General features: G+C 34.8%; 1 protein-coding gene across 6 annotated transcripts in view; it reads left to right on the top strand.

Annotated features, from left to right (window-relative positions):
- Window positions 1–12,781, top strand: part of LOC149246496 (protein HASTY 1-like) — a 70,519-nt gene extending 57,738 nt beyond the window's left edge. For 5 of the 6 annotated variants that reach the window (XR_016266528.1, XR_016266524.1, XR_016266525.1 and 2 more), the window contains one exon: window positions 12,447–12,781. Coding sequence is in view for 1 of the 6 variants with exons in the window: in XM_089457944.1 (XP_089314070.1) it covers window positions 12,447–12,520 (74 nt within the window). In the remaining 5 variants the exon portion in view is untranslated. The remainder of the gene's footprint in view (window positions 1–12,446) is intronic. The other variant, XR_016266526.1, reaches the window with a different exon arrangement.
- The last annotated feature ends 1,133 nt before the right edge of the window (window positions 12,782–13,914 follow it).

Raw genomic sequence — 13,914 nt, 5'->3', positions numbered from 1 at the left:
GATTTCTTACTGCTGCAGCCTTGTATATCAGACTTTAATATGCTTATATCAGACTTTGAAATTTACATGATAGCCATGCATAAAACAAGATTGATAGATCAAATCCTTATAAGTGATTCTTGATGCTTTATATGAGTTATTAGCTTAATGTGGGGTTCTTTTAGGCTTGTATTATGATGATTATGCCACTGTTATGTCTATATATCAGACCTGATATAAATTATGTAGTCGATCCAAATGAAAGATGAGGGCAGAAGAAGCAAACCCCAAGGCCTAATAACCAATGCTAAGCTTGGAGATGTGAAATAGATCAGTGTTGCAGTAATCGCGATTAAATCGGAAGGTGAAATAGATCACTGTTGCACTAATCACGATTAAATCGGAAAATCGTGATTTTTTCAAATCGGCGATACTATCGGCCGATTAAATCGCAATTTTTTTTTGGCGATTTTTATGAAAAAATCGCAGATTTTTTTTTTTTTTTTTTGTTATGAGGAAGAGGAGGTGACCCAAGCTACCTCTGTCACCAGTAGAGGACATGGTATACCTCCTGTAGCTCCTAGTTCTTCAGCTTCTAGAGCACAACAGAGTCTACTGCTAACTCCACCGACATCTACATCTAGAGGGGCAAAGGAAATCAATAGTATTAGACTTTAGTTATTTGGTTCATTTCTTTGTGTATGACATTATAACTCATGATATGAGATACATTATTATATTTTTTGCTGATATTTTGAGGCTGAGTTAGGAGTCATGAGTTAGGACTTACTATTTAGGACATGATTCACTGTTATCTGTGATGTGGAACTAGAAATGATATTAAACATCTTATATATTAGTTCTTTTATCATATTTATGTGTCAATGTATTTATTTTATGTTGTAGATGCTTTAGATATTAAAAAAATTGAAAAAAAATGAATTTTTTTACCGATTTTTATGATTTTTTTCCGATTTTTTTACCGCGCTGAGTAAATCCTGATAACGATTAGTGCAATGTTGAAATAGATTACTTCTCAATACTTGCACTCACCAAATGTTAGCTCAAAACCAAAGATTAGACCTTTATGACTGCAATGAAGGTAAGAAGGCCTAAGAAGGCCAACGACTAGGGGAAGAGGCCAAATAGGCCCACGATCAAGAGTTACAAGCCCTCTTAGGGTTGCGGCTCACAAGAAAAATGCCCTAGAGGCATGTGACTACCCAAATAAAGGCCACAAGTGCTTGCGGCCTCCTCCCAAAAGGCCTTAAGGCCTGTGGCTAGGCCCTGAAGGGTTGTTGCTAGGGTTATAAGCCCCCCACAAGGGATGCGGCCCGCAAACGAAATCCCTTAGGGGATGCGGTTAGGCTAAGAAGCCCCAAAAATTCCCACGACCACCCTATAAATGAACTCGCCCCCTGCAAGCACAAATTGAACTCAAAAAATCACTGCAAAGGACCCAAAAGGGCTACCAACTTCCTTCTTCAGCTGGATGTTGAGTTGCTAGGAGCTGGAAAGGCTAGAGCTTACCCTCTAGGGCCTAAATCAACCTTCCCCTCATGAATGAATGTCTCAAAAATTAATCTATGCTTCAAACCCTTGAGCTATCACTTGCATAAATGAAATAGAGAAGACCCAAGAACCCAATATATACAAAAAAAAGGTTCAAATTTAAAAATAAAAAATCCCAAATGCTATACAAAATTTTAAAATGGGTTAGAATTAAAATACAAGGGTGGAGAAATAATTTACATGTATTTACACTATTTACAAAAGTAAATTAGCCCTTAACAACAAGTAAATTTCGTTATAGCACAAGAGAGAGAGATTAGATGTTTTTGAGAAATTTTAAAATAAATGATGTATGTAAATGAATCACCTTTGCAAACCCTCCTACAAAGTACCTTGCGAAATGAAAGCTCAAAATCCAAACATGGTTGATTCTTCTCCATAGTCTATGAACTTGGAGACCAAGGGCTAGCGGACCTGTAGATCTCTATTCAAACTTAAAAGATGAATTGTTAGATCATGAGGAATCTAGATCTATGGGTATAGATCTAAACCCAACACCTAAGGCAAGATACCTGCACTAATACATGTTCCATCTTGCAGCAAATGAAATAACAATTTATAAAGAGCATATAATATAGAGCATGAAAAATTACTGGCACATACCATAGATCAATGGATAGAAGAACACCATGCATTTGAAACCCCAAAGTCTTTCTATAATGAGAAATACAATTCCAGTAGAGCAAGGCTCAGTACTTTTGGAAAATGTAACTAGGTTTGGCCTTCATTATTATACTTGAAGTCAAAATGTAATATATTTGTCAAAAGAAAGTAAAAAGAATTTTATTATTAAATTGACTTGACTTATTAAAGCATGGGTTTCATGCTTGGGTCAATTATAAGTCAAGCCTCCATTGTAGGCTTTAGGTTATTGTTTTAAGTCAATGTTTAAATACTCCTCCATCCATCAAAGTCTCTTTACTTTCATCATCAGGTCAACTTCCTACAAATAATCTCGATTCTCATGTCAGCCTAACTATAGTGACACAACTCTTCATCAACACATGTCAAACTATTTTCATATGGAAATAACTATATATACAGGGATGAGGTCTTCGCATTATGAACACAAGAATTCAGATAAGAATTACAAAGACAAGTTTTAGGTATCACTTAAGGAGTTCGGACAAGTAGACTCAGTTTAATGCTATGGTAGATATACTGATGTGATAGTTTAGTGGATAAGTTTAAGATGAATTGTAGGGATGAATTCAGAAACGAGCTCGAATACCTCTTTGAAATGATGCGGATTACAGTGAAGACTTTTAGTGATATATCACAGTGAATGAATTCGGTGCTACCACACAATGAATGATTCGGTGCTGCCACAGTATGAAGAATTCGATGTTACCACAATATGAAGAATTCAGTGCTACCACAGTAAAGGTCTCAGTGCTTCCAAAGTGAGAAAGTCTCGATGCTAACACAATGGGAAATGCTATCTTAGTGAGCAATATGAAAAGATTGACGTGATGGATGGAGGTAGTCCTGAGTCTAGTTTGTGAGGGTCCTGGTCGTCTCATCTTTTGAATCTACTAAAGGAATAATTTGTGATTGGGTTTTCCCCTCGAGGGGGGTTTTGCCCTGACAGCATGCATATATCTTGTGTTCTCTTCTTTTGTTGCTTGGCATTAATCTTTATGATAAGAAAATATATTTAAGAAATCTAATACCAATAATGAAAACATCACAAGTTAATGTCATAATAAGGGAAATCGTTTTAACTGCCAACTCTATGGATTTTCCAACATGGTTTCAGAGCTATGGTCATGGTATTGCCTATACAATCTTTGAGGAAGGTTATGTATTGAAGATCAACTTGAGAAGGAGGATATACCTCACTCCACAATAAATCTCAGTTCACTTTGGTAAATACAATCACTGTTTCAATACCACCACAGAGAAAAGTTTTTGATAATCTAAGGAACAACATCTCGATGATATAACAAGTTCGGATCTTTTCTTGATTGGGTTCGTAGCATTTTCAGTATTGTTATAGTCTCAACATTTTTGGAAACGGCTCAATCTCAACACTTCCTAAAGGCATAGTATGGACCCTTCGGTGAAGGCACAATAAAGATATAACCTCGCTATATATTTCAGAGATAAGCTCATATGATTTTCGATGGCATTACAGGTAAAAGCTCAGATGCTAGCCACAGTTTGGTGCTACTTTAGATTCGGTATTACCACAGTTCAATGCCTTCACAAGTAACTATAATTTCGATATGTCACAAGATTCGGTACTACTTCAGTCTGACAGTGTGGGTGCCATTTTAGTTCGATGCAACTACAATGACATCAGTTCGGAGACTGTCACAACGACTTCGATATTACAATGATATTAGTTCGGTGATCCTACAAAAAGAAGATCCCAGTGATACTACATAGTACAGTGTGAGGGGTTCACTACAGTAAGGATCGAACTTGGTACAACTGCTTATAGAGGTCTATCAAGCTCAAGCACAAGGTACCAGCTCAAGAAAAATCAAGTAAGAATCTAACAAAACGCATTTGCTACAGGCCAAAGAAAGTATGTACTATGTAGTCATAAGGTACTTTATGAGCTTTTAGATTTCTACTAATGATCCTTGTTTATATCTAATATAGGATTAAGAGTGTACTCTCTAGATAACATATTAGAAGCTTAATCCTCTCCCTCCAGGATTTACAAGTAATCTAGGATTCCAAGCAAAAGTCCTTGATTGAAAGAAATAATAACTTTTCATAGAATTCCATCCTCCATAGCTACGTAGGAAATCTAACTTGAAGAATGAAATCATGTTCTTGGTATCACATGTTCTCCTTGAAAGTATGCATTACGGGTATAGAAGATCATGGCTTACACTTCCTACAAGGTTTGTCAATAAACATCTCCAGGTATGTCTTAGACTATAAAATTCTCTTTATCTTATTTTGAAATTTTGCATTACATGATTAACATTGTTATGTCTAGCCTTGAATCATAATGTTTCTTGTTCTGGGTGATTCATCACTTGATAAATCTACACCTCATATTCTTAATTGTTTTTATAGAACCCTAGATAGGTTCTCTGGAAAGCCCTAACCTAAGGGTATGCTAATATCAATGTTTGTAACACTAAAATTGCTTAGGGTTATTGGGAAATGCTATTTGAAATTTTTGTTAATGATGTCTTGTTTGGGATTTCAATATGATCATGAAAACCTAACTTGTTGGGGTTGAAATGACGTTGTCTGAAATCCTCTAACCTTTGAAGTTTGAAATAGTATGTTTTCTTTGTTATGAACCCTATATCTTTAGGGTTTGGTTGGGTTTATAATCAAAACCCTTGTTATGTAGAGTCCTAGGAATGAAACCCTAGGCATGTGTTCATTTGGTTGAAACCCTAGCATGGTCTAGGTCGGTATATGTCTAACATTTTTAATATTCCCTGACATATGATGTGCTAATGAATTCCTAGATATATGTGTTGACCTAAGTGTTAATGGTCATGAGTCCCGGGGTTTGGAGACAAGCCCTAGTCAAAGTTTGGTGGTCTAAGATGATGTTTTGAAAATATAGGGTCTTGCAGCTAACCCCTAGTAGTAGTTAAAATCTCTAAGTATGTGTAATATGACAACCTGGAATCTATGAAACTATATAGTGATTGTTGAGAATTTGTAGATTGAAATCTAGTGTTTACATCAAACTCTAGTAGATGCTAGTCATGATATTGATTAAGCTATGATTGGTTTTGATTGTTGAAGCTTATGTATGAAATCTAGGATATGTGTGAAATCTAAGTGAGGAGTCTAACATATAAATTCCAAAAGTTGTTAGATTCATTGACTTGATCTATTTTTAGGGTTTGCTATATGAAGGAACTTGTCGTTGAAAGAATATTGGAACCTTAGCATAATGAGTTTGAAATTTTGATGAGCTTTGAATGTGATTTAGGGTTTAAACCTGGACAAGAAGTTGAAGTATAGTCCCTGTTGATTATGTTTGTAAAGTCTAAATGCTTTCGTTCTTATAAGATTTTGATATGGCTAATTTCAATTGTACTTGCTATCTAAGTTGTGTAGGTAAATCATGGATTGCGGTGCCTAAACTTCGTCATAGATGATGTGTTGAGATCTTCCATGTACCCCTTTGATTATATATGAATACCTCCCTAGTTAAGAGGGAGTGTTGGAAAATGTAACTAGGTTTGGTTTTCATTATTATACTTGAAGTCAAAATGTAATATATTTGTCAAAATAAAGTGAAAATAATTTTATTATTAAATTGAATTGACTTATTAAAGCATGGGTTTCATGCTTGGGTCAATTATAAGTCAAGCCTCCATTGTAGGCTTTAGATTATTGTCTAAGTCAATGTTTAAAGACTCCTCCATCCATCAGAGTCTCCTTGTTGTCATCGTCAAGTTGGCTTCCTAGAAGTAATCTCATGTCTGCCTAACTACAGTGACACAACTCTTCATCAACACATGTCAACCTATTTTCGTATGGCAACAACTATATATATAGGGATGAGGACTTCACATTATGAACACAAAAATTCGGATAGGAATTACAAAGACAAGTTTCGATATCACTTAAGGAGTTCAAATAAGTAGAGTCAGTCTAATGCTATGGTAGATATACCGTAGTGATAGTATAGTGGATAAGTTTCGAATGAATTGTAGTGATGAATTTAGAAATAAGACATACCTCTTTGAAATGATGTGGATTACAGTGAAGCCTTTTAGTGATATATCATAGTGAATGAATTCAGTGCTACCACAAAATGAATGATTCGGTGTTGCCACAACATGAAGAATGCGGTGCTACCACAGTATGAAGATTTCGGTGCTACCACAGTAAAGGTCTCAATGCTTTCAAAGTGAAAAGGTCTCGATGCTAACATAGTGGACAATGTTATCTCAGTGAGCAATATGATAAGATTGACGTGATGGATGGAGGTAGTCCTGAGTCTAGTTTGTAAGGGTTTTGGTCATCTCATCTTTTGAATCTACTGGAGGAAGGATTTGTGACTGGGTTTTCCCCTCGAGGGGGGTTTTGCCTTGGTAGTGTGACTATATCTTGTGTTCTCTTCTTTTGTTGCTTGGCATTAATCTTGATGATAAGAAAAGATAATTAAGAGCTCTAATACTAATAATGAAAACATCACAAGCTAATGTCATAATAAGGGAGATCGTTTTAATTGCCAACTCTATGGATTTTCCAACAAGTACATGTGTTACAAATTACATCATACCAAGATGAAATGAGAAGCTTCATAGCTTCCCTATAAAGAAAATGAGAGAAGAAAACCCCTCCAAGTGGAAATAATGACTAGTTGGCTTGGTCCTCGTCAAAATAGTCTCATCAGTCAATCTACCCTTGAAAATAACTTGATCTCCATTGTTGATTTTTTATTTTTATTTTTGAGGAAAAATCGAATCTCTTAAAACCCATTTTTTATTAATCCAAAAAAAACATTTTGGACTAATATCCTTGAAAAATTCACTTTGACTTAACTACCAAAGTCGAAGGGGTCAAATTTTCTTAATAAAAACCATTTGTCCTCTGGTGGAGGACCTCTAAAAATTAATTCTATTTTGACTCACGAATTTTTGATTATTTTCCACTTGGAGAGAATTTAATTTCTCTCAAATTATTTTGACTCAAAATTAATTAATTTTCTTGTTAATTATTTCTTTTTATTTTTGTCAAAAAAATTAATTAAAAGACTTAAGAGGGGAATAAATATTTTTGAACCCTCCAATTGTGTCTATAATAAAATAATTTAGCCATGGTCTCTAAATACGAGTAACCATGCATTAAATTATTCCTAAACACACTTTTACATCAAACATTACATTATCAACCCTGAGAAGGGAAAACACACATTTAAACATAGACCCTAAAGACATTACCCAATTCTGCGACACAATATGATCCAGTATGAAAAATACGTAGACCCGATAAACACCAGGACTCATGGAAGACCTTGCCAATGAATTCCACCCTAGCTTTGGGGTATATCTGGGAGAAAAACTCTACCGATTATGCGTGTTTACAAACACATAATTCAGGGAGGTTAAAAAAATCCCTAGGATGAAATCCTTTGACAAAAAATCATAGGCTTACCTAGGTGTTCTTACATTGCTTTATAGTCATACTAGAATCATTTACAATATAAAAGAAAAAATTGAGTTTACAATGATAAAACTGTACGCTGAAAGATGACATTGATCTTGAAAAATTTCGTCCACTGTTTTGTACTTGCTTCTTGCAATGTTGACAAAGTGTGGCCAACACTACCTACTACCTTGCAGTTGTTTTGTATTTTCAATTTCTATTTGCTATTGGCATTGCTAGTTAGGAGTCCTTCGGACTTACTACCTATGTAACACATTTTGATTTTGATGACTTAATGAGAAAATTGCAATTTCTTGTCTTTCTCCTATTGCATCGTTGATGAATTTGTCATGGTTGTATTTGTATGCATAATGTTACAACTTACAAATTTACAATGTAGAATCTAGTTCTATGTTTGAATTTGTATCATGAATGAGAATTTGTGTAATATGAAATCATTGAAATATCTATTTAGTATTATCTATATATATATATATATATATATTTTAATATAATAATATATAACATGTCTTACATGTCTTGTTCTAGGGGGTCTATGTGCCCCGTGTTGGACACTTGAATTTGCGTGTCCCATGTCCCCATGTCAGTTGACTTATCATGTCATTTTGATCAACAAAGGCGAGACATCTTCCGGTGCTGCTTGGGTTGACATCAATGACAACCACATTTTAACATCCCTTATTTAAGGTGAGGGAACAAAACCACGGTTAAAGCCCTTCCTTCTTCTAAGTCACCCAATAATCCATGCCAAAATGTCCAAATGAAAAAAACAAGCTTAAACACCCAATTGCATAATGAATAAGGTACCTTTTGGGTCATATTGCCCACTTTCTAACATGTGCTCTTGAGAAATGGGAGAGGAAACATATGACTAATACAGGGGACGAAGATAAAGTGACACATCACATTGGCTACAAGGTCGTTGTTAGGGGATGTTGGTTGTCGGTTGGAAGAAGATGAATAGGAGAAAATCCCTCCTAGGGGTGCCCACTTTTGGTGGGTAACAATTAGCAAGTGAAAACCTAGGGTTTTACCCCATAGTCCCTTCAAGGGTTTGATATTTCCATGATCAAAATCCCTAAACCTCCATCACCTAAGTAGATAGAAGGCATTGATATCCATCTTGGTGATCGAAACATATAAAAATTAATCTTTTCCTCTCTTTCCTACAATTTTGGCCTTTAAGGCAAGCTATTAGGGTTTGAGTTTCTTGCCAAATTCAATTATGGATTGGACAATGAGCTGATTTGAAGTCGTTTCACCTTGCTTGGTCTAGCAATTTAACCAAAATAAGAAAATCTAAGGCTTGAATAACCCTAATTTTGCATTAAGGGTTCAACTTAAGGTCACTTGAAGGTTTTTTGCTCTGCTTGTTGATCATACCTTTCAAACCATTTCCTTCCTCTTATATGCCTAACTGTGCTAGTGTTGTGCCATATCTTGAAGACCCTAGGCTACAAGCTTTACTTTATAGGCCTCTTCATAGGTATGCTATCCCTTATCACAAAGAATTGAGCCTTGTTCCTAGTATGGGTACCATGATTAAGCTTATAAAAGTGTCACCTTGATCCTTTTGACCTAGAATAACATTTAGGTGACCTGTACTGGGAAGTTTCCAGTGTGGTGAAATTCCACTAAAGAGCAGGAGGTGGAGTGCTGAGTTGAGGTGACAGTGGCATCCATCTCATTGCTGTGTCTTAGTCTGACTTTTGTCTTGTGGGGCCTCTCACAAGACCTACTAGATTTTGAGGCAATAGGTAGAATAGCCAAGAGTTGGACTTGAATTGAGAAAGAATTGGGAAAAATTTGGCAATTATGAAATTATAGTACACATATTTTGACAAAAAAATATATTTTCTTAGTGATATTCATCAAACTTTCAAAGCTATGCTCATACAATGCACAATATCAATGGATGTCCAAAATTTTGTGTATCAATGGGTATCTCATATATGATACGAGTCCAAAATTATAAAAAACCAGGGACTAGAAGTGTCTGTTTATAACTTTATTATATGTTAATATCTATAAAGTTAACTGAATAATAAAAAAAATTAAGAAGCTTCTCCTATGCCTTGGGCTACTTGATCCACAAAATTCTTCGAGTCTCATGGAGGAAACAAGGAGCCTTCTTTGATAAAAGTCAATCTGAGTTAGGATGTATATTGTTTAGGTAGATTGCTGCACCAACCAAACCTGTCATCATCATGAAACATTGAAATGAGAACCTAAATCAGACAAATATTTCAAATTCAAAAGCCTAGATAAACTGAGAAAAGTCTCACATTTCTCATTTTGTATTTTTTTTCTCTTTGGTAAAATATGCTTCTTATATATACAAAGAATTTGTATCAGCAGGAAAAATGAAGGGAAAACAATAGGTTACATACAATGCACCTCATATCTTCTTCTTTGGAGCAACTAAAACAGCTAAGAAATCGGAATAAGATACCTGGTCTAACAATTTGTCCTCTTTCATCAGCAATACCCCTTTTGCCAGGAGTTGCATACATATCTTCTCTCACCATAATTGACATAAAGCAGCCTGAGGACTGACCTAATTTTCAAAAACATATCTGCAGGTGAAGTTTCTAGAGAACATGCAAAGCAGAAACTCTCAACTAAAACAGCCCACCCATGCAAATGACCTTGTAGATTCTGGTTAAATATACTTCTGAGAGACAACTTACACCAGAGACCATGACTAGATATCCACTTCAAACTCCTTTTGCAGCTAGAGCTTTGCCGAACAGAACTTAGACCCCACCCACCTGCCTTTCTAGGATTTGCAACAATTTTCCATTTAACTAGTGGAATACCTCTTTTCTCTCAATGGCTTGACCACAAGAATCTGACTTTTGACTTAAGATATGACTGGCAAGCCACTGCCAAATTTTTGCCACTGAAGACAGTGTAAGTGGCAAGGCTTCAGGTCAAGTCTGAAGATGAAAAGATAGTAAAATTTAGTAAAACAAGCAATGATGAAAGCCTTCATAGCAAACGGTTTTGATGTGCCTATGATCCCGCATTTGATAAAGGACATGGCTCTCGCTGTCTTCACCATTGTAGCACCTTTCAATGCATGTCATAAATTCTCTACCGATCTACCCATCATCATTAAAAATAAGTTTTATCATAAAAATGTACTGGTTGAAAATGGTGCCTGGGGGGATTGCAGCAGCTTACCATAACAATTATCAATATGATCCCCAAAAGGCATATAGTTAGCCACCTCATTCCAATATCTTCTTTTCATGATCTCGTTGCCAATATTCATTGCCTCTTAGTGTAACCTATATTGGATTTGATAAGAAAAATTGATTATTATACAATGATTGCATTGCCTCGCCCAATGTTTATGGGCATGAAACAAAAATTTGCATCAACACTTATGGGCATTAATAGCCAGAGGTTTTGGCTTGATTAGGTCAACTTTGATGAAGCACCCCTTTTGCCGATTCCAAGCCTTTTTTTTAAATCTGTTTAGACTTTTTTATCCAAGACAGGCCTAACACTAATATTAGAAGTTAGAACACGGTGAATGCCTGTCAGGTCCAATTATTTGGGGCATAATGAATGCCTGTGGCATACATGTAATATATTTTTCCAGAACTGCTGATAAATTCTATGTTCACTATACGTTGACTGTTGCAAGATATTTGAATTCATCGGATGTTAGCAGCATCTTTACTTCAGATGTCTTTCCTTGTATCCTTCTGAAATTATGGCCGTGGAATTAACATTCTTACCTAGACATTGTTGTAGAAAAGATGAGAAATTTATCATGAGCGGTGAACTAAAATTAAATATAAAGTAAATTTTTATTTTTCCAATTAGGCTAAGCCTAGGCCGGTGCCAATCTCAATGTTTGATGGAAGAACGATCTGTCCATGTCAGCGGTGAACTAAAATAATTATATAGTAATTTTTTATTTATTTTTAACTAGGCTGAGCCTAGGCTGGGGCCAATCTCAATGTGTGATGGAAGAGCAATCTGCCCATCTCAGTAACTAAAATTTATTATAGAGTAAGTTTTTATCTTTTCATTTTTTTATTTTCCCAATTAGGCTGAGCCTAGGTCGGGCCAATCTCAATGTTTGATGGAAGAACAATCTGCCCACTGTGGGATGCTGTCATCAGGTTTGTGCGAGGCTTGGTTGAGTCTGGATGCCCTGTCTGACAGATTTTATTCCCCACAGATGGTCTCCACCCTCAAATGCTCCCATGAGATTAAATTATAAAGTAAAATTAACTAGCAGCATAGATTTAGTTTGTTTTGCTGTTTTGCAAGCACCATGAAGCATGTTAAGAATGGCATTGGAATGCCAGTTTAAAATTCTAAATCTAATTCTAACAGAAGTATTATGTGCAAAATTACTAATTATAATGCCAGCAAAAAATGAATTGGATTTCATTCTATGGAAAGTATTATTTGCTAAATGACAAGTTATAATCCGGACATTCATTAATATTTCGTGCAGCAACACGATCTTTTATTCCCCACAGATGGTCTCCACCCTCAAATACTCCCATGAGATTAAATTATAAAGTAAAATTAACTAGCAGCATAGATTTAGTTTGTTTTGCTGTTTTCCAAGCACCATGAAGCATGTTAAGAATGGCATTGGAATGCCAGTTTAAAATTCTAAATCTAATTCTAACATTAGTATTATGTGCAAAATTACTAATTATAATGCCAGCAAAAAATGAATTGGATTTCATTCTATGGAAAGTATTATTTGCTAAATGACAAGTTATAATCCGGACATTCATTAATATTTCGTGCAGCAACACAATCTTTTCAACGTACAGCTGAGTCAAAGTTCGAAGACGACGTAGTTGGGTTGGCAGCTATCATCTGAATATCTCACCATCACCACTCCATTATGCAGCTGGCTGAAGATATTATGGCCATAGCACCTGTATGATGACCAATTTTGATAGTCTATTGAATTTATTATTATTGGCTATTGGTTTTGTAACATGTTCTTATTTACGATGACAAAATTGGATCTGCCTCCAAAGGAAAGGATGTATTGGAAGAGCTATATGGATGAATGGTTAAAACAATAAGTTTGATGTACATATTTGGCAAGACAAGTTTTGTAAATTTAATTATCATATATCTTGATATCTATTTTTAATTCACAGTAATCCAAAGATGAACATTTGCAAATTTGTGGAAGAATATTTAACATTGGGGTTTCTGGGTTCAACGTGTTCAGCTATATGACTGAGATTCGAATACATAAGAACTTTACATAAAAGTTCAGTGTGATACCACAGTAGCCATAGGGACTAAAACCAGAATGCACATATATAATAAATAATTAAGGTTGAGAAGGTAAAATCAATGTAACTAGCCATAGGAACTAAAGCCAGAATGCACATATATAGTAAATAATTAAGGTTAACAATTTTGATGGGTTAAAATCAAGGTAACTTGGAAGGAACTATAATTTTCTGTTTGGTGTAAGTATTGAAACTGCAATGAATCTTTATAATTTTATATTCAGTAAAATTAATTTATTTTATTAAAATGTAGGTGAATATTTGTTTTCTTCTTCTTTTGAGCTGCCCTTGTTAAGATCAATTATGTGGTATTTGCCAAAATTGTAATTTTGATTGATGAAATTGTTATTTTTAATGTATAAATAGATTCACTATTTATGAATATCCCCATCACAACATAATTGTGTAATGGCATTTGTTATTTCATCAATTCAAAATAATTCTTGCTGATTTAAGGCCAAAAATATTGATTTTTCTTCTCGTTATTTTGAGTGGTTAAAAAAGCTCCAATTTATATAGGTTTTAGACTATGATCAGCCATTTTGACTAAAATTGGAAACACTATCAATTGCTTATATATGCCTATAAATTTCTTTGATTAACATGAAAAAAACTGATTTTTGGGGGTCAAAACATTTAAAAAAACGTAAAAACTATGGAAATAATCTTGCAAAAGCTAAAAAATAATTCAATTCTGGGCTTAAGATAGTGTCAAATGGCTTGTAATCTATATTCATTTGAGCTCTTAATAATTCAATACAATTAGAAATTTTATTCTATCAATGTTTTAACAACCTCTGGATCAATTGGTAAGTGCTTTTGTGTAAACGTTCATGCAGGTCTTCAGTTCGAATTTCATTGAGTCCCTTTGTGAATTGATAAAAACTCATTCGTTAACAAAACTCATTTGCTAACAAATACCCAAAACAAGATAAGGAAGATAGAAACAATAGATCAAATTCCA

Source organism: Pinus tabuliformis, chromosome 7 (genome assembly GCF_031772625.1).
Source record: "Pinus tabuliformis cultivar Carrire ecotype Pingquan chromosome 7, CPIR1, whole genome shotgun sequence".
NCBI classification, from domain to species: domain Eukaryota; kingdom Viridiplantae; phylum Streptophyta; class Pinopsida; order Pinales; family Pinaceae; genus Pinus; species Pinus tabuliformis.
This window is presented reverse-complemented; position numbering and strand designations above follow the sequence as displayed.